Below are 22,825 nucleotides of genomic sequence, written 5' to 3' on the forward strand. Positions count from 1 at the left end.
AGACTATATAATATATATTATTTATAAAATAATATAATATTATATATTTTATTACAATATATATTATATATAAGGTATATATATATTTATATCCTTATATGAATATATATATATATATTATATATATTCATATAAGGTATTAATATTATATTTAAGGAATATACAAATATTGCACACCTGGGGGGGGGAGAGGTGGATGAATAAAAAAGGAACTTAAAATTAGAAAATATATTTTTCTTTTCTTTTTTATAGAATAATATTTTTCTGCGTAGAATAATAACGTTCAAAGAAATTTTTCCGATGGGTCAATCAAGGATATTGTATCATCATGGGATTTACAAATTGGTATTAAACTTTTCTTACGCATACCCGTTTTATTTTAGGAAAGATGAGAAAAAAAAGGGCAGACGTGCTTTCGAGAAAATCTAAGGTGTAGTAGAAAGAGAGAAGAATGATCGCTCGATAAACTCGATTCACCTCTTACGCTCTGATAACGAACTACCCTTTCGGTCGATTTGAGAACAGAACGAGAAGTTTGGTTTCCACCTTGTTGCTAAGGAGAGACATCCCTGCATCTTTCCAACGCAATCGCATTTTCAGCTCAACAACCAACCAACAAACCAAACCCCCCCCCTCTAGAGATTTTTCTTTATCCTTGGAATTCGCCTTTACTTTTTAAAAACTATTTCTTCAAATCTACGAATCGTTTTTCTTCTCCCCCTACCTACCCCCATCATCGGGTATCATTGAAGTTTAATCAAAAGGAGTATTGCGAAACTTATAGAATCGGTGGAAGATCTAAAAAAAAGTTTAATAAGATTTTCTTCGATTCAACTATTTATATATATAAATATATATATTTTTTTTTTTTATATTTTTTTTTAAGTTGAAATTTGTTGCTTGTACATTAGTTGACTTTGAAATAATGCTTTTGATTTTATTTTTTTTTTATATTTTTTTTTATTATCACAACATATTTACGCTTGGATATGTTTTTTATGACTCGATAAATTTTGTTTATTTTACCTTTGTGTTTTTTTTGTTTGTTTATGAAAGGACCGAATACTTCTATAAAGTAATAATGAATAAATAATTATTATTTCATGCAACAAACACGAGGTATCTCCAATGAATTTCTTTATTATATTGTATATGTATATATATTTTTGTTATTTGTATTCGTTTTTAAGAAATTAAACAATATTATTCTTTTGAAATGGCGTGAAACGAGATTCATGGGGATCTGGGTCGGCTATGTGGAGCAACTAATGTCAAAGGTTACGCGATAGTCCCACCACTTTATCCTGAATTTCAAAGATTCACTGAAGATCCTTTTTATTTTATTCTATTTTATTTTTTTTTTTCTTAATAAGACATTTTTCCCACGGAACTTTTTCAATATAATTAATGATCAAAATTCCATTGTTGTTAGGTTATTAATTAATTTTGTTAACAAACCAAGCGCAAACGTAATAATTGAACAAACTTCATTGGATAAAGAAATAATACAATATATATTATTTAATTAAATGAGAAATATATACACATGATATTATTGAAAAGTTTTATCCTTATTATTACGATTAATTAATAATTTCATTGATAATTATAATATTTTATCAAAGAACTTTGTTTTAAAAGAGTTAAATTATAAGAAGATAAGAGTATATTGAAAACGTATAATTTTTTTTTCTCTCGTGTATTTAACGATACCGGTTAAAATTAATTTTCTGGTCATTGATTATTGATAATTAATATTATTTATACTCTATAGGCCACCATTAATATTATTAACGCCGACGATGTTAATTATATTATCGTGACGTGTAATAAACGATAAGTGATTCTGAGATAGATAGGAGAAGCGTGAAATGTTGTATAATTATGTCAGATAAGATAACGCGTTGATATAATATTATAATAATAATAATAATAAATAATAATAATAATAATAATAATAATAATTTTAAGAATAAAATGAATGAAAGAAAATTTGTAATAGCAATTTATTTTATTGTAATTTACGATTTCAATGTAACGTAACTTTTGTTAGTAATAACAAGGAAAAGAAAGGGAACATTTATTCTTTCTCTTTTTATTTTTTAAAAGTATAGATATCGTTTATATACGTCGACCTTTTAACTATAGATAATCCTGATTCCGATTTCAACAAAGCTTTCCATTCGTATGACAAAGCCAACTTCCATTTAGCGCAATTTTCTCATAGAATTTATTATTTAGTTCTCTTTACATCACAGGAATTTCGACGTGTTTTTTTTTTTTTTTAACAATTAAAATGAATATATATTTTTTTTTTTCAATGGTCTTCGTACGAAGAGAAAAAGTAAATCTTCTTATTAGATTTGAAAATTTGTAGAAAAAAAATTTAACAACGTTGCAAAATGTCATTCATAATAATTACGAATGGATTTGAACAAAATTTTTTCTTTGAGTTTTTAATTACCAACGTGATAATAGAAATAATTAGAAAGTTCTACGTAATAATAGTTTATGGAGTTTTTGGTAGAAACAATAGTGAAAAGGATAGAGAGAAGTGACACTTTGCTAAAACTTTGTTTTAATACGCTTGTTAAGAATAATATTTCCAAAGGGTTTATAACTTTTACATTAATTTACACATGAGTTGTTACTTTAAGTATAATATTATATTTCTAACGTAATTTTTATTTTATTTTTTTTATTTTACGTAATAACCTGTAAAGAAGATACTAATCTATCTTATCTTGATGAAAGAATGTTCTTAATATATTTTGAAAGAAAAAAAGAAAAGCAAGGAAGTAAGGTGAAACACGTTTACGAATGAGTTTGGTGCATAATTAGATTTTAAAACGGTGAAACGAATCTTCTTCTTTTTTTTTTTTTGGTTGGTAAGAAATGACAATATTATTCTCTCTCTCTCTCTCTCTCTCTCTTCTTAAATTTTCCTTTTGTTTCGACGAAACACCACTTTCTTTTCTCTCTCTCTCTCTCGCTTGGTTTCATATAAGAATACTTATTATATTCTTCAAGTAAAATGCAATTTAATTTCATTGCTTTTTTTTTTTTCTTTACGGATTGTTGTACGAAGGTGAAAGAATTCTATTTTCGAGGAAAATTTTCTTAGCTTTTTTTCTTCTTTTTTCTTTAGATATAAATTGTTTAAGAATATTTGGAAAATAACGAGAAAATACTTTCGCTGAAATGAAAAAGGGAACATTTTATTTTTTTTTTAATAGAACGGTTTGATTTAGGTGATACATTTATGTAATAAATGCAAATGAATAATTTATATGTATATTATATAAAACTTGTATGTTTATTGAAACAATTAATATTTATAGAATTTTTTATAAACATTAGTATCGTTCGAGTATACTATTCGAAACTTTATAAAATGTACAGTACATTTTCCTAGGGAAATGTCGGTTTCCATGGTGATTCCCGGATGTATGCGGCACGTAAAATCAATGGAACGGTGTTAAGTGCATTGATTCCATTAGTGTCAAAACAGAAGGATCAAATAATAGAATTTCGATTTATTACCGATTTTTTTTTTTTTTTTATTATCTTTTATTGTATATATCGGTAATGCAATTAAAAGAATTCATTGAATTATTCGATATTATAATATTAATTGTGTCGATTATTATCTACCGAAATGAATAAGTTCGTGGGAAATTGGATGAAATGTTGAAGAAAATAACAAAAATAAAAATTGATGAACATCCTAATGCACAATGAAAAAAAGGATTTCACATTGACGATAGCAATTACTTAGTATTTTCTTTTAAAGGTTCGTTTTATCCATCTATTCTTTCTATTTCTTTTCTTTCTTTTTGTTCTATTTAGATGCTAGAATTTCATTTTACCGAGTAGAAAGTGGTAACAGGAAAAGAAAGAAAAGTATTATAAAAATAGCTTTCACGGAAAATGAATATTATTATTATTATTATTATTGTTATTATTTGAATAGAAATTTTCTATTTTAATAATTATACAATTGTTTTCAATAAGAAAGAGTTATAAAATTTTGCCTTTATATTTCACTTGGATTTAATGGAAAATCTCATATTATGATTTTGCAGGATTCACATTTGTCTGAATACTCTTCAAAATATTTCACATACTATTTGAAATTGCTATGGTCTTGTTTTTTCTTATTAAACACGAAAGCAATTAAAAATAAAGGAGAAGTCCAGCTTGTTATGACATTCTTGTTAAAAGAACTAAAACGATTAAGTAAACATGATAGAAAGAGAACATAATTAATATGAGTTAATAATTATAAAAATGGATTATAAATGAATAAATTTAAAACAAAAAAAAATTAATTAATTCTTATAATTTATATTACAATATCAATAATCGTAATACGAAGAAAAAATTGTAATAAAATCAATGTATTACAAGTTTAATAATTAAATTTAATAAATAGATTAATAAAATATTAATAATAATAAAATATAATTAAAAAATTATTAAATTAATTTAATAAACAAATTAAGAAAATATTAATAATAATAAAATATAATTTAAAAATTATTATAAAAATAAATTATTTTTATTTATACTACTGTCACATAAATATAAATACTTATAGTAATAAATAAATATATATACTACTAGTAATAAATATATATATATATATATATATATATATATATATATATATATATATAAATGAAAGAATATGAATTCGAGACGAGAAGGTGTGAGTAAATCGATGAAATTGAAATTTCTTAGGAAAGTTGTTGAATCCATCTATAACGATGAACGCTATGACAAAAGTATTTTATATTTATCGGATTCTTTTCATCACCACATTTAATCCTATGGAGAATACTTCTCAATGGTGCGTCGATCAATGAAAGATATTTACGCGTTTACAAAGCAACGTGAGGAAATGAATTTCTATAGAAAATTCAACCTCCTTTTGAAGCTCACACGTGTGTGACTTTCTTTTCATCTACGTCTTTCAATATTCAACTCTTTCGTTTCCACTACTCCCACTAGTCGTAAACTTTCGGTTTTTGATTTATTTTTATTTTGAAATTTATGATAAACGACGTTTTCTTTAACCCTTTGGCTACATTTGACGTATCAATACGTCATGCATTTGTCATGACGTTCTGATACGTCATTGAAACTGAGATGAGATTTAATTTTCGTTCATTCTGATTTATTTTAAAGTAATCTATGCGATATTTTTATATTATTATAATTAATTAATTATAATATATTTAAACATTATATTATATACTAATTTAAATTATTATAAAATATTTCAATATGAATTAAAAATTCATTGTAACATACTTTTACATTCTTCATAGCAACAGAAGATTATATACGACGTTATCATCGTCTTTAACCCTTTGACTACATTTGACGTATTAGTACGTCATGCATTTGTCATGAGCATGACGTACTGATACGTCATTGAAATTGAGATGAGATTTAACTAGTACATTCTGGTTTATTTCAAAGCAATGCGTAATTTGTATTATTATAATATTTAATGTTATATTTATTATATTAATTTAAATTATTATAATATTTAAATATTAAATTTAATATTAATTGAAATTATTATAATATTTTAAAGTAATTTTCAAATGTGTGTGAGTGTGTACCCAAAAGGTAAATATTTTAACATGTTTTTTTTTTTTTTTTAACGATTATCATATTTTTCTTCTAGCGAATAGTAAAGTGTACTAATAAGTATTGAAATTATTATTGGCTTGAGAGAAAATAGAAGTAGTACTTCATCATATTATTCATATTTGTATGTTCTATTTCGAAAGCCTGTTCGCAAGCTCTTCGCAAATTTATAACCATTCTGTAGTAGTAGTAGTAGGTATATGATACTCATCAAATAAATTTACATGCATGTACGTAATACACAATAGCAATATCTCGATTCGTGTTTCTCTCTCTCACTCTCTTTCTCTCTCTCTCTCTCTATATATATATATATATATATATATATGTAAATATATATGTACAGGGTGAATTCAAATTTATGGATACAAATGAAGCAAAGGAGATTCTATAACTCACAATCAGAATAAGACGAAAATGAAGAATAACGAAATTCTATGGGGAATGTGCTTTGCTTTCATGTAAATTGAAATGAAATCTGATACACGTGTATATAATTGGTGATTGGAATTAGTGATTTAACTAGGGTTTATTTCTATATCTATTGCTTTTGTATAGAAAACAGTTTCAAGTACTATGCTTATTATCAAAATATGATATACACATACGTATAATATTATCAATTAGCAATATAACGTGTATACATTAATTAATAATACAAAGATATGATTTTTACGTTAATATTTTCAATTAATTAATATCACATTGGTATTGGTTAGTATTTTAGACTTTATTTAGTATCATGAATTTTGGTTCACCGTCTATACACAAAGTGTTCTATACAAACTATTTTATTGTAAACGATACAGCCAAATATTTCCAATTGTGTAACTGTAACTATGACTTTGTTGTATTTTGGCAAGCATAGTTAAACTTCTAAGTGCCATAATTCAATGAAATAACAATGAATAAGTACACCATATATATATATATATATACATATAGGTGTGTGTTAGGATTCGTATTAATATATTTTACAACATTTGTTAGATTTATAAGCACCGATTTACATTTGAACAAAAAAATTCCTAGAAATTTGTGTATTTTGGCAACTATAACTTTGGTAACTATACTAAATTAAAACTTCTAACTATACTATACTAAAAAAAAATTCCTATGAATTTAGTATTTTATCAATGTTGTTTTCTATGTAATAAACTGGTATAAATAATTACATTTTCTTCGTAAAAATTCAGTCAATTTTTAATACATATATAAAAATACTTATTTATAAGACCCCTTTTTTTGGAATTAAATTATATCGTGTAAAATGAAACACCGGGTATGTAGCTTTCACTTGCAATTAGATGATATACACGTGTACGTGTTCACGACGCTTCTCTCTCTCTCTCTCTCTCTCTCTCTCTCTCTCTCTCTATCTGTGCTTCTTGAATCGAACACACACAAACGTATCCGGAGACCAAGGTTCGTTGCCAATTACTTTGAGTATGTGTGCAGAATATAGAGTGGAAATTCTCTGAAGATCGGTGAGAACCTTAAAGGTTGTCTTCCTTCTCCCTTATCTCTCTCTCTCTCTCTCTCTCTCTCTCTCTCTCTTTCTCTGTCTCTTTCACTCTGCTTCTCTGGGTCCTTGGAAATGTTATAAAATCACGTGAACCACAGGAAAAAGACTTCTTATATTTTTTCTTTTTTTCTTCGTTTTATTTTCCTACATATTTTTCTAACTTTTATTTCTATCTCTATTTGTGAATCTTCTTACATTTTCTATTTTTTATTTTATTTTTTTTTTTAAATTTACTGAAAGAAAAAAAAAAGAAATTCCAATTTTACGATGATAACACGGTGTAAAAGGGAAATAACATGTAAATAAGTTTTCTCATCGAACTGTCACCCAACCCACACGTCGTCATCGTCGTCATAGTATGCGTTTGAACTTTAATATGAGAGATCGATCATGTTAATCGAAATCGATAGATGTCTCATAAACATATATACGTCTATTTTTATATATATAGGATTATTTGGAATTCTGCAAAAAGTTTCACTAAACGATATTTTTTCACGATTTTGCGATATTTAAGCGTCCAGATATGCGGAAAGATAAAGGAGAATCATCATTAACAATAAGAAAGTCGAAAGTACGAGAGAAGGATGGAATAACATGTATCTGTGTAAGTTTAGAATTAAGTTAATATTAACACGGTACTTCCTACGATCCTCTTCTTATATTTATTCTATTTATTTTATATATTTTGTTTTATTTAATATTATAATATACATATATATGTTATACGTGTGTGCTAATATATATGACAATGGATTAAATTGTAAAAATGGAAAAAAGGTTGATTTTATGTAATTTATTTTGTATAACATTTTCTTTTTTTAAGTTTTAAAATAAATCATTAATTAATTTTTAATATAATAAATAAAACATTTATTATTGGGTTGGCAACTAAGTCATTGGTGATTTTAAAAGGTCACCTCTCGACAAAATCCCCGCAATTATTTACTTGCCAATCCAATATATTTTCTATTTTTTTGATTTGGTTAATTTTCATAATTATTAGCACATATATATATACGTGTGGGACTACTGACGTTTGTAATAAATGCATAAATTTGATTATCTTACGTCACCGTCACGTATCGTTTATTCGTCACGTTCATATTCCTCTTTCACGTCTGACCTCACGCAGGTTTTTCTACTTATTTTTGCATGCTCATTCAAATTGTGCCACATTTCTTGTTTATTGTCCAATCCTTCACTCTCTCTCTCTCTCTCTCTCTTTCTCTTTTTGTTTTTCTCACTCCCACATCTCTATAGGAAAACATATGTAATTGTGTGAATAATTTTGAATTATTTTGACTCTATCTATCTGTATAATATTCTTTCTTGTCTTTTTCTATTGTACAGGCACATCGCGGGCCAGCAGTTGTGCAGGTATTATTTTTCAAGCACACAACACTCTCGCAGTATTATTTTGAATTATCTGTAAAATGGCACACACACACACCTTAGGCGTGCGTTATTTTCCTAGCGCGTAGTAGAATGCCATTTCATTTTGTCGAATTTATATCGCAAGTTAGAATATAATAGGAAAGAGAAATGTCTTAGGTTTCTCTTTTTATATCACACTAATGTCACTTTCATTTAGAAAAACGACTATTTCAAAAGCTTTTTAGCATATATATATATTTATATATTTTTAGTCGTTGAACGATCATATTTTAGACTAAACCATGCCATTGAAATTTTGTTTGAATTATTTTAGTGTAGATAGAAAACACCAATTGCTTTTAATTCACGGTAGCAAATACGTGAAATTATTTTTGTTTTAAATTCGTGAAATTATTATGCGAAAGGATTGTAGTTTTTTTAAGATTTCTTTTTTTCATTTGTTTGTTTAGGATTGATTACATGTTTTTAAACGAATGCCTGAAAATTTAGAAAATAAAAAAAAATATTAAGACGACGATTAGAGTCTTCAATGGGTATATGAATTTTTGTTTATATAATTTGTGTTTGTTTTTCTATTTTATTTTATTTTTTATATTGTTCATTCTATTTTCTTTATTCGTCGCAAATGCTTGGCATGATTAATCACAAATGCACGGAAGAGAACAATAATAATTACATAGCATGGTCCGATGATAGTTCAGTCATTTTTAATAAAACTTCGTTTTTAGTCTTTTTTTTGTGTCTCATTTTTTCTATCTCTCTTTTTCTCTATCTCTTTTTGTCTTTTTCTTTTTCTCTCTTTCTATTTCTCATTATTATCATTAGTCGCATTTTTTTAGTACATTTTTTATTTCTTAGTATGTACATTAGAAGCGACAACCTGGTGGAACTTTTATCATAACGATTATTTTAACTGAACAATTTTCTGTTCTTATAGGTAAGTGGCTCGTTCTGCACAAGAAGTTCATGTTCCGTCGGTAAGTCACTGTTTTTGTTATCACCGAAAGCTTTACGTCCTTGTCGAAAGCTCACTCACTGCACTTTTGTCCACGTTGATAAAATAGAATGTGCTTTATCCGACCCTCCATGTTTTGTGATTTACCATCTGGTAAGGCAAGTCAAAACTCGTTTGGTAAATTTGGAATATCAGTCGGTAAAATCGTTTAGAGTTCGTTCGAAAGCTCTTGTTTTACTTGGCGCAAGTGATACGAGTCCGACATATCTCGTACAAATTCATTCGTGCAACTCTGTCGGCATCGTTATATAATATTAATGTTACACAATATTACAACAAATAATATATAAGCTTACTCCCAGTTAATTATTTTGTTATAAATTTTTTTTCGAATTTAACCTACATATATAATAATAATATTAAATGTTATGAGAATATTTTAATCTTTTACTACGAAATATTATTCGTCTTTTTATTTATCTTCAACTTTGCACTTGTTTCTTTTAATATTTTTTAAATAATACATATATATTTTCAATAGATATAAAATTGATGAGAAATAATGTAATTATATAATAATATTACATTTATATAATAAATATATTTAAATATATATAAATATGAACTAACAAATATATATAAATAATAATAAATAATAATAATAATATATAATAAAATAAATATATATAAATACGAAATAATTTATATTTATAATTAAATTATATTTATAATATATATTTTTAATTTACTTATCAGTTAAATAAATATTTGTATGTATACAGATACTTAACTTGAATAAAACAAACCTGAAAGGTCTGTTAAAAAAACAAAATAAATAATAAACAGCCAATAATCATCTGTTTCTAATAAAAAATGACATTTGTTTAACGATTAAATAAAAAAAGAAAAGAAATGATTATTCGACAAGATTTTGGATAAACGAAAGTGAACTTTTACAAAAGACACAATGGTGGGTACTTTAGACTGATGTAAAATTGCGATTTAAGTACTGCTTAACGGAAGCAATTATCCTTGATAAGAAAAAAAAGTAATGAACGTTGATTATTCGCTCTAGAAATTTCAAAGTTAGGTACGTACGTTCGTTGAAGGGTCTATTAAAAAATGAGAGAGTAATAGAAATTACACGTTCCATTTTTTGATATCTCTCTCTCTCTCTCTCTCTCTTTCTCTCTCTCTTAATTTTTCTTTTTATTTAAGCCAGATTTTACTCGCAAATTAACTCTACAAATCCGTGTTACGTGATTTTATTTTATAATAGCACGTTTTTAACAAACAAAACATAGGCTGAATATTCTCTGTGAAAACAAACGTGACGTCGGATCAATCGTTTTTAGATGTCTGACAGTTTCGATACAAAGTCAAATTTGATAGAAACTGTCTCGTTTTTTTCTTCAGATACAAATTTTTTTTATAAAGGTGCTTTCATATCGTCAAAGTTACTTTCATGGTATGAAACCATGAACCACCTTCTTGTAAAATGTCGATGAAAAGAAGGAAGTTTTACTTTGTGGTCGAAAGAATTTACCTGTTTGTTTTAAGAAACCATAGGATCATTTTTCATTTAATATTAACGTTACGTTACTTTATTTACTATCTATGGGAATAACGTGAACTTTAAACGCAATTGCTCAATATTATGCAATAATAATTATAATAAATTAATATATATTAATGTTTTTATAATTTATATTATAAATTATAAATTTAATTTATATATATATATATTTTATATATAGTTATTATATTAAATTATAAAATATATTAAATTATATTAATTAATATTATATATTTAATTTTTATATATACATTAATATATATATAAATAATATAATAATATATTTAACATATTATTTATTAATATTAATAATTGTTGTTAATTTATAAATATATTTATGTATTATAATAATTTATTAATAGTTAATAAAAAAATATATATTTATTATATTATTGTATAATTTATTATATATTAATTATAATATATATATATGTAATAATAATATAAAATATGAGTCGATTAACGTTCATTAAACAATCAAGAAACTGGTCGGAAGTTTTGTATTGTTAATCTTATTAGAGAGTATTCCACTTTTAATAAAACCATTATCAATCTTAATTAAGAAACAAAGATCAGATGTAAATGCATTTACATTTTGTTTTGTTTATTTTTTCTCTTCAACAAATAATTGACAAGTATATTACGAAAAGTGAAGTGTGTTTATTGGTTAAAGTGAAAACGAATTTCCACCAGGTCATCTACTTAACGTGCTTAAAATATAACAGACTATTAATTTTTTTCTTGATATGATATAAACCATAATTTGAAACATTAAAAAAAAAAAAATGACAAACCGAACACATAATTTGCTTTCAAAGTTTGATTCAGATATAATGGACTTTCTTATATGGCAAAATGATTTTGAATATTTTGTCGATTATTTACAAATACCAGAAAATTTAAAGGGTCCTACTTTATTAAATATGATTGAAGAAAATACTCTTTCGTCGGTTTTGGATAAAATAATTTCTATCAAACGTTATGATGTTTCATACGATATACTTATAGATATATTAGAAGATATGTTCTCGTGGTATCGAGGAAAAATAGCTGCAAGATATCGTTTTGATCATCGATATCAATTTGATGGCGAGTCAGCAAAACATTATGCCGACACATTAACGAGTTTAATTGTTAAATGTAATTTTAATTATGACACAACCTCAATCTTACTCTTACAAGTACGAGATTTAACGTTGGTCGATGCAATACGTATGGCCGAAATTATTGAATTTCATGAGAAACAATGTTACGACGCTAATCAAAAAATTGACGAAATTTGCAATAACTTTGAAAAGTTTTTAAAATAAGACATCGACACAAATTTTAGAAGAACTCCAAGAATCTGCCGTTACAATATAATCATTCATTTTATTGAGATAATATTTTTACAGGGATTTACGTAGCAGGTGGTTCTGTTCAGATTTTTTATGTATAACTAACTCTTTGCACTTCGCACAACTTTCGACGCTGGGTAGCAGCAACTTCACGCAACTTCGCAGTAGAAGCAACTTCGCAGCAGAAACTGCCCATTTACAGACCCTCGTATTATTTAGTATAACTTTGGAGCCAAATAACGGATTTTAATGATAATGGACTTATATTAATCTGTAGACATCAAGGAGCATACTTACTAAAAAAACTTTTACCAAAAGAACTTATTTACCAAAAGAATGTATGTGTGTAATAGCGTTGCTATTGAAAAAAAGCGTTCAGTTGAAAAAATCAGTTAGTTCTTTGACTGAACACTAGATGGCAGATTCCATTTACCGTTTCTCGTAAGTAATACTATACTTCGAATTGTATATAAGGTTTAAAAAATCACGGTAGAGTTAAGATCATACTTCACAGGATCATTTCTGTAGTATATCTTCATAACTGCTTAGCGTAAAGCTGAGACGTTGCAGCTACGATGACGAGTTGCAGCTCCCTTTCCTGAGCGTGAGGACGATTCAAGATCTTGAGTTAAAATTTCAAGATTTTGATCACCGATGATCGTTCACTCCTTTTACTGTGTAAAGGGAGCTATGGAAAGCGGAGCTTTCTGAGTAGTCAATGAACAATCAACCAAAAATAGAAATCCTTTCAGAACAATAGGTATAGTATATGTGTCTTTTAAGTACTTATGAAATTATTGTAAGGAATTTTCATAATTTGCTAAGGGACGAGGAGTTTTTCAAAACTTCTTCTCAGGATAAACTTTTCAGGATAAAAAATACAGGAACTTCTCAGAATAAAAAAAAATTGCATTAAAAAACAAGATCGCACAAAAAAGAAATTGCATAGAAAAGGACAGTACAAAAAAACAAGCTCCTACTGTATTTTCTTATTTTTGTATTACTTATAAAACATGTTAATAAAATTACATACAAAAAAAAAATAATATAAAATATATATATTATAATATATATAAATTCAATATATAATATTAATTAATATATTTATTAATACGAAATATAAATTATTTAATATTATTCAATGATAAAAAACTAAATATTGCAATATTGCAACATTACACTAAATTTAATCTACTTTCCAAAAAAGAAAATCTACCATTCTGTCTCTTAGGAACAATAAAAACCTCAAAAATCAGAATATTTTTTTTTTTGAAATTTCACAAGAAGAAGGAATATAAATTTTATAGTATAAGTACACCGAATGAGTGGGTAGATGCATTTATACAGTTAAAACAACAAAACGATTTATAAAGTTTCATCTGTAAGAAAATATTTTCTTGTTCTTTTTTTTTTTCTAACTAAATGTAAATATAACGATAGGTACAGTTACTTAAGTAATACGATAAATATGTAATTTTTTCAATAACATAATATGAAACATTTATCGACGATTTATATTATCAACGAAAAAATTCATTTACGGATTGAAAGTAAATTTCTCTTTTTTTTTCTCTACCCTCAGTCTTTTCTTTTCTTCTTTATTCGGTCGAACGATTTTAAGAATTAAAAAAGCTAATTTCATTTAACGAGAATAAAATCACTGTGAAGTTTATGCGAGCCAAGCGAGAAATCACAGAGTATTATGTGAGATAGCTGACGTTAAAAAAAGAAAAAAAAAGAGAAAGAGAGAGAAAGAGAGAGAGAGAGAGAGGAGCAAGATTGTATAAGGGATGGAACGAAATGAAATTTTAAACGAGGTGAGATACGCGCATAGAAGTGAATCTTAAATATTAACGAAAATTATATTTTCATTAAAGGCTTTACCCGGTTGTTGAAACCATCGATGTCCACGTAGGAACGTTGAAAAGATTATTTAAAACATTATTATTAATATAATAATATTTTATTATAAACATTACATTAACCTGTTAACCGGGCGGAACGTATAAATACGTCAAACGTATTGCCTTAAAGCTGAAGGTACAAACCTCTCTTTGTACTTTATATATAAATAAACGAAAAAATATATATTTCATAATCTTTTAATTTATTTTTTAAGCCTAAATAATAATTAATAATAAATAATAAATAAATGAATATATAAAAAATAATAAGTAAATAATAAAAAAAAGTTGCGTAATTAAAAAGGGAATTCCCTGGTTAATATGTTAATATTAAAATAAATTATCCTACAATGTAAATAATAAAATCACTTATTGTAACTAATTATAAATAAAAATAATTCTAAATTAAAATTCTTTATTAAAGCTGATATATTATAAATTTAATTATATTAAGTTTAACTTGTGTGTATTAAATTTAATATAATAATAAAATATAAATTAAATTATTTAAATTAATTATTTAAAATATTATAAAGTTATAAAGTTAAAATGTTAAAAAGAAATTATGAAGTAATTATTACAATTAAATAATTTAATATAATTAATATATATATATTATTTAATAATATTATTAATTATTATTATTTATATAGTTTAAATAATAATATTAATATTAATTAACTATTAATTTATTTTAATCTAAATGTATTTTACTTTCTTTATTTTTTTTTTTTTTGAACTCATTTTCTCGCCCTACTGTTACGAGATTTTTGTAAAAAGTTGTGAAAAAAAACCCCCAAAAAATATATCTCGACATTGGATATTTATTTACGTTTGTTGTAACATATTTTTTTTTTTTTTGAAAAGAAAAGAACGTTAAACGGTGTGAAAAATCTTATCATCTCTTAGGGATTTTAAGGGATGCGTCGGAGTGCCAATTTGTTTTGACAAGATGATAGGAAAACATTAGTTGGGTTTAGGAGGGTAAGTGTCATAAATGCCAAGTTCGTAAAAGTTACACGTCCCTTTTATTCTAACAAGATATGGTAGAACGTAGGGTTCGACCTTTATTAAACTCGTCCGAGAAACATTGAAATTGAATAAAATGAAGTGGGGGATGAGAACGGTTCCTATCTCTCGACTGTCATTTATTACATACGTCACTTCCGTGTTTTAGAATGACATCTGTCAATAGTAACTAAAGGAACTTCAACAATAACTAAGGGAAGTGTGATATGATGAAAGACATGTTTAAGTTTTCAGGGACGTGCGTTATGTTCTATCCTTCGTCCTTCATTTTTTTTTTTAAATTAATTTCTTCAAATCGATATTACAAATCGATAGTTTACAAAGAGACGTACTATTTCGTACTATGTTTGATTTATAAATGAAAAACAATAGCTCTTTGCTTTTTATTTTTATTTAAATCACGAATATAATTATTAAAATAAATGGTAGTATATATATATATATTTTATTCTCAAATAATGGTATGCACTAAGTGGTTCAAATTTTGTCCCATAGTATATTATATGTACATATAAAACTTTTAACACACTTTTCAGACGATTTTAATAAGTTTTTTTTCTCACAAGTTTATGTCGAATTACGACGGGTCCAGGTATGAAAACCATTTTTATTTAGGACGCGCACTAAATGTGAATAAAAAACTTACTTAAACTCGAGGCTTTTTTATTCAAAAAAAAAAAAAAAAAAAACAAAAGAAAAAAAAACAAACATTTCTTTTTACTATGATCACTATTTTTCTAGTCGTGAACGTTTTTAATTCCGTATTATAATATTTAGAAATATTTTTTTAAATTTATTTTTATGTTTAATATTATAATTATACATACACTTATACGCACATAATTGATTTTATTAGGTTTTGTAATGTTATAAAAAATTTAGATTAATTTATTGTTGTTAATGTTAAAAATAATTTCTATTAATTTATTGTGTGGTTAATGTTAAAAATAATTTATATTAATTTATTGTTGTTAATATTTAAAATAATTTATATTAATTTATTGTTGTTAATATTATAAATAATTTCTATTAATTTATTAATAATTATTAAATAAAAAGTAATCTCTTAATTATAAATAAGATATTTATAATTATAATAAATATAATAAAATATTTAATAATTTAATAAATATTATAATAATTATAATAAAATATTTTATCATTATATTATAATTATAAATAAAATATTAAATTAAATGTAATAAAAATAAATTATTATAATAATTTTTTTTATTATATTTAAAATAAATTATAATATTATAATTTGATACACATAAAGGAAAATATTTCACATAAATTTGTTTTATTATCGATCAATTTGAATTATTCTTTCTCTTCGAAACGAAAAGTAGAAACGAACGAACGTATTCGTGTTTTTAGCTCATATTTCGTTCTAGACGAATGTTGGTAATTTCATATTACAAGGATTAAGAGGAAAATGCGTGTATGTAGATATATACACATATGAATATATACGTTCATAACGTATTTGAGGTAGGACCACTTATCCCGTTAAGATTTATTACTATCGGTTCGTTAAATTTACGGTACAACGGTTATGCGATGTAACATCTTGCCTTATACCATGCTCGTAAATTTACAAAATCACGAACAAGACATAATTCGTTTGAAATTATTTCCTGAGACTAGATTAAAAAAACTAATTATATATATATATTTCCAATGTTAATTATTTAATAATATATTATATAATTATTTGTGTAATTATTATAAAATTGTATAATTTGTATAATTATTATAATAGTATAATTATTATATTACATTATAAAATAATTATATTAAATTATTTTTTTATTATTTTTTTTATTATTTATATAATTATATTATATGAAATATATAAATATAAATAAATATATATATAAATTTACTGTTTCATAATAAAATTCATAAATTTATATATGAGTCATTCAATTAAGAAATCGTTGTGAAATGTAATTATTAGGAAAAATTTTATTTGACATTTTAAAAGTTAATTAACGATCGAGTTAAGTTTTATAATAAAAATTGTAAAAAAAAACTTGGAATAATCGAATTAATCGTTTTGACCTTAAAACACACCACTCGTATATAATCAATTCCTCATTATCTCTTTGTTTTTTTTTGTTAGGCCAATTAAAATTTCCAAATACACATTCGAAAACTATGAAACAAGAGCAATTAACTAACGAGGTTTTGAATTAAATCAATTTGTTCCTTGAATTGATAATTCACGTGCACGTTCTTCATGCTCACGCTATGTACAGAAGTTACGTGTAAATCGTATTTACTTATAATCCTAGTCATGAACAGTTCAAATCTACATATGCGTATAATACACGTGCATATGTGTACGTATAAATATACATATATATATGAATGCATGAATTGCTGGCAAGTGACGGACCTTAAACTATACTTCACGAAGTTCACGAGTATCGTTTAACGTGAAAACCACGGATATCTATTTGTGGTCTATGAGTATAAGTTAAATAGTAAAGTATCTCGCCAAGATCTCAACGTTATCTCATCTTTTTATGTCTATGATAAAGAAAAACTTGGAACGTAACTATTTGCCTACCAACCATTTTATCTATCGAGTTTATCAAATTTATCGTTTACAATGAAAATAAAAATGTAAATGATTTTATGAAATCAAAGAAAAAAGTAAATAAAAAAAAAACAGCAAGAAATTGTGTGAAATTAAAAAAAAAAAAAAATAAATAAATAAAAGAACAAGAACAAAATAAAGAAAAGAAACCAAGTCAAACAAAAACCAATGAAACAAAATTTGCCATAATAATTTTGAAAGTTAAAATAAAAGGCCTATTATATTATATATTAAGTACCCTATTCATGATATTTAATGAACATTGAATTCCCATTGCAATGAATGGGGTTTTTGGAAAAGTCAGGATAGATCCAACACTGACCTGCCTCACAGAGTAAGCTAACCGAACCTTAAACGAAAGGGAAGCTAATCGAGAGACGTTCACCCTAAGTTGCCTCCTCGTTCCTTTGCGCGTACACAGAAACGAAAATGCTCGCAAGTACGCCCTCTCATCTGGCATTTGGAGGTAGAAGGGAGCGGTATAGTTGAAAGAGAGAGAGAGGGGATGGTGAAGTGGTTGGAAAAAGAGAAACAACACATACTTTCTACATTCATATGATAGAAAGGGAAGGGAGACATACATACATATACATAAGTGTATACTAAACGATAGTTAGAGAGAAAGAGAATGAAACATATACACCCCCACACTCATACATAGGAATACTCTGAATGATAAAACGATAGAAAGAGACAGGGAGAGTGTGTGTGAGAAAGGGGTGGGAAGACTCTGATCGCGAGCCTGCGCCGTGGTGTATCAATCGAGAAGGGTGGTAAGGAAGGTGGTGGCGCGGGGAAGGGCGCGTGGCGGCACCGGGGGTGTCAGTCACGGCCCATCTGTCCAGCATCGAACACGTAAGTCCTGAAAGCGGTGTTTATCCATTTATTCAAAGACGACCACCCCACGAGTTTAACTCTCACGAGTCCTCCTTTCTCTCCGATTAAACGAATATTTTCAACGTATAAACTAAATTCAAAATTATCGAGTAATATTCAACGCGTTTAATTGTTCAAAATCAGTGCGTGTACAGTAGATACATATATATATATATATATATGTATTATGTATTATGTATTATTATAAATATATATATGTATGTATGTGTGTGTAGATGTATAATACGTAGACACCTACACACCAAAGGACCTGTATGTATTTGGTTGACGGCTTTCCAGGGACGACCCCCCTCCCCTCCACCCCTCACCACTCTCCGCACCATTCGCCGCACCGTCGCTTACAGGGATTTCCTCGAAAATGGCGCTTTTCATTTCGTGATTCTTTACGATTTTTATTAAACGACAAATTTTCATCACGATATACATATATATATTTTTTTTCAAGCCCCCTTTGGTGTTGTCTTTGGTCATCTTCGTCAATTGCAGTCATCGGTCGTCATCTTCGTCGTGTTATCCGCGTCATTTTAATTGCAACGTTCTACTTATGGAAAAATATCGAAAATATGTTTTAACGTTTTTATTATTTTGTTTTTTTCTAGTTGTAATAAAAAAAAAACTTAGTCGTTTGATGATTCATTTTATTTGTAAATATTTGGATTTTTTTTCTTTTGATTTCTAATGGGACACCAGAATCGTGTCGTGTTTTCTCTCTCCATGAAATTTCTCGATTTCGAAAGTTCGATGGCTTCTTTGTTTCGGGTTTACGTGCCTTAAGGCGAATCATGGCTTGAATATTATTCATTATGTTTTGTAATCAGGAAGAAAAGATTTAAACGTGGTTATAAACATTGCTAATACAACGTGATTTAATTAATGACTATTATATTGTTTCTTTTTCGTTTTCTATTGGCGATCGACGTAAAATTAATATATTGTTAATTATTATATTATATATAATAATTTATTTATATATATATATATATATATATTTATTTATTTTATTTAATGTTATTAATTAAATAATATGTAAATTAAAATAATTTATTTTTATTTTAATGATTTTTAAAAGACACGTGGAACTTGTGATACATCATTGAAGAAAAATGTGGAAATTTTGTTTAAATTCATTCGTATTTAAATGTATTTCTATTGATAATAAATCTTCGTTAATTTTTTCATTGATGTTTAATAACAAAAAAAAAAGGACGTGATATCAAAGATAAGTAGTTATTATGAGCATATCTTTGAAAATAATCATTTTGGTACGTGTCCGAGGCCATTCGAACGGTTCTAATTATAGATTAATAAATCAAGGAAAGATAAAAGAGATACCGAATCGATCCTTTCGATAGAACAAGGAAACCACTGTCATGATAAGATTTAATGTTAATGCCTTATTAAGGAATCGCGTTTTTGACGTTTGCTTACTTGCTTACTCGCTTACTTGCTTACTTGCTTACTCGAACACGCAATAGTATTTATTCATTCTTATCGTCTTATATCTTCCAATTAATCTCATGATTTCTATTTATAAACTTACTACGGGATAGTCTTCTGTTAATAAAAAAAAAAAATTGTCAAAGAAGACAACAATTTCATTCTTTTACGTACGAACGATCATAAAGATCAAACAAAAAAAAATACTAGTGGAAAATCTTTGGAAATATGATCTTTTAAGGAAGAATATATTTCATACTTATTCGAAAAACGTCTCTTTTTTTCGGTGTGTCTACGATCGAATACGATCGATATAAAGTGCAGACTAGACGCACATTTGATATCTTGTGCAAGGTCGAACATTTCCTTGTGGAGACAACAGTGGACAAGAAACCACGTGTCTTGTGAACGCCGATATCGATATCACGCTGTCTAGTGTTTCCCCATTGAGTAAACGTCTTATTTCTAATATCTTTTTACCAACCAATAAGCATTATCTATAATACTTTTTATCTAACATTTTTATATACAAATTTTCATTTATTCACTTTAATGTAACATTTGTTTTTGTTTTCTGTTTCTTTTTGTGTTTTTGTTTTCTTCTTCTTTCGATTAGATTGAACAAAAAGATATAACAAAAAAATATATATATCGAGTTTCAAGTCCGAATAAAGATAAGATATTAAATAAAAAAAATTTAGAAACAAAAAATTGAAAACAAATATTTTATAGTATTTTATAATATAAATATAGATTGAACGAAAAGATGTAAGAAAAAAAAAGAATATTAAATTTCAAGTCCGAATAAAGATAAGATATTAAGATTAAAAAAAATGAGAAATAAAAAATTAAAAACAAATATTATCTCTTAAAGCACATATTTGAATATTTTATATCAAGGAGAATAATATTAACGATGAAATAATATTGAATATTTTAATATCAGAACGTTGTTGAGTTAGTATAATAATACACACATGAACGTGTGTGTCTATCAATAATTACAAACATTGGGATTGTAAGTTAAAATAATTAAACAATATTTGATCTCATGATTTATCCTATATTACAATTATTGATATAATTGAAATTATAAAATAAATATACATTTTCAATTTTATCAATTTTCATTGATGATATTAATCAAACACACATACATATACATACACTAAATCAATTTTACATCATTCATAACTAGCTCATTTTGCCTTATTATTTTAAACCAAAAGGAAAGCCGCAACATGTTAGTTTCGTTGGTCGATGAAACGAATAGATTCGTTAATATATCGACGTTATACAAGTGTACTAGCTTAACTATATATATACCATGTATGTCATGTATATCGTGTTAGATGAATTACGTTGAAAATCATGGATAGAGAGAGAGAAAGAGAGAGAGAGAGAGAGAGAGGAGACATTGGGGTGAAATTCGAGCAAGCAATAGTGTATCCCAAGGCAATGTATGCGTTGTGAATGCGTGCGTGCTTGCATGCGTGTATGCGCATACATGCATGCATGCACGCACTCACGACCAATTCTATGATCGAAAATCAAATTATCTCTCATAGTGGCCTCGATAAGTCGATCGAGTTTATCGATTCATGTTGACTAAGCCGTATCCGTTTATCGCTTAATTATGTTACACAATAATGATAAGGGTGGATCTTTGACAATAATCGAATTAATTATTTTTTTTTTAAATAAATCATCTTGAAAATCCTTATTTGAATAAATACCAATACGTTTAATCAAATACATAGAATCTATATTAACCCTTTGAGTATTATGTACGCATATATGCGTTTGGTAATAATTATTAGAGTTGTCTATCAACGCATATATGTGTTTGTAAAATAATGTAATGTTTATCTTAAATAATTAAATTTTATTCGGAAAGAAAAACTTTCATTATTAAATATAATTTATTATTAAAATTTGGTTAATAATAAACTATTCCGTTTCTACAAAACATTTTAGGTAAAAGTGTTCAGCACTCAAAGGATTAATTTTAATTTTATTCATTTTCATCTTTCAATCTTATTATAACTTCAATGATTTTTGATCTGTTATATGTGTTTGTGTGTGTGTGTGTGTGTTTCAACCGTAAAAAGCAATATCAATTGACGCGAATAATCGAAATAATCCGTCGGTGTGTTCTCGTTTAAGGGATACGAACCGGTATCATCGTGTACTATACGTTGTTACAAATCAATGAACTTAAAAGCTTTGATTGTCAATGGTTTATGATCGTTTATAGGGGTTTCCTTTTTTTTTATTTTAGAATAATCACTCAAAAATAAGTTCTTGAAATTAGAATAGAAACAAAACTAACGAAGATTGGAAATTGTTTTTTTTTTTGGGGTAATCTCTTTCGGTTTCGATTACGAATCATATTAATCGTTTTACAGCCCCACCCCCTCCTCAGATTCCCACACTTGGTCCCACTTCCCCTCCTTTCCATATATTTCATTCTCTCTCTCTCTCTGTCTCTTTGTCTC

At 26.3% G+C, this 22,825-nt stretch overlaps 1 protein-coding gene and 1 non-coding gene across 7 annotated transcripts in view; both read left to right on the top strand.

Moving 5' to 3' along the window:
* LOC107063776 (neo-calmodulin) overlaps positions 1–22,825 on the top strand; it is a 139,257-nt gene that overhangs the window by 26,651 nt on the left and 89,781 nt on the right. For 2 of the 6 annotated variants that reach the window (XM_089176530.1, XM_015315864.2), the window contains exon 2: positions 8,540–8,566. The exons of 2 other annotated variants lie outside the window; for them this stretch is intronic. In XM_089176530.1, the coding sequence (XP_089032656.1) occupies positions 8,540–8,566 (27 nt within the window). Of the gene's footprint in view, positions 1–8,539; positions 8,567–18,702; positions 18,849–22,825 lie in introns of those variants that run through there. 2 more of the 6 variants (XM_015315861.2, XM_015315862.2) reach the window with 2 other exon arrangements.
* On the top strand, positions 12,950–13,168 carry LOC149031208 (small nucleolar RNA U3). The gene has a single exon (XR_016177926.1). It is a non-coding gene; the product is annotated as a small nucleolar RNA U3 (small nucleolar RNA).

This window comes from Polistes dominula, unplaced genomic scaffold, assembly GCF_049000335.1.
Source record: "Polistes dominula isolate Pdom_NZ unplaced genomic scaffold, Pdom_raw_medaka contig_25, whole genome shotgun sequence".
NCBI lineage: Eukaryota > Metazoa > Arthropoda > Insecta > Hymenoptera > Vespidae > Polistes > Polistes dominula.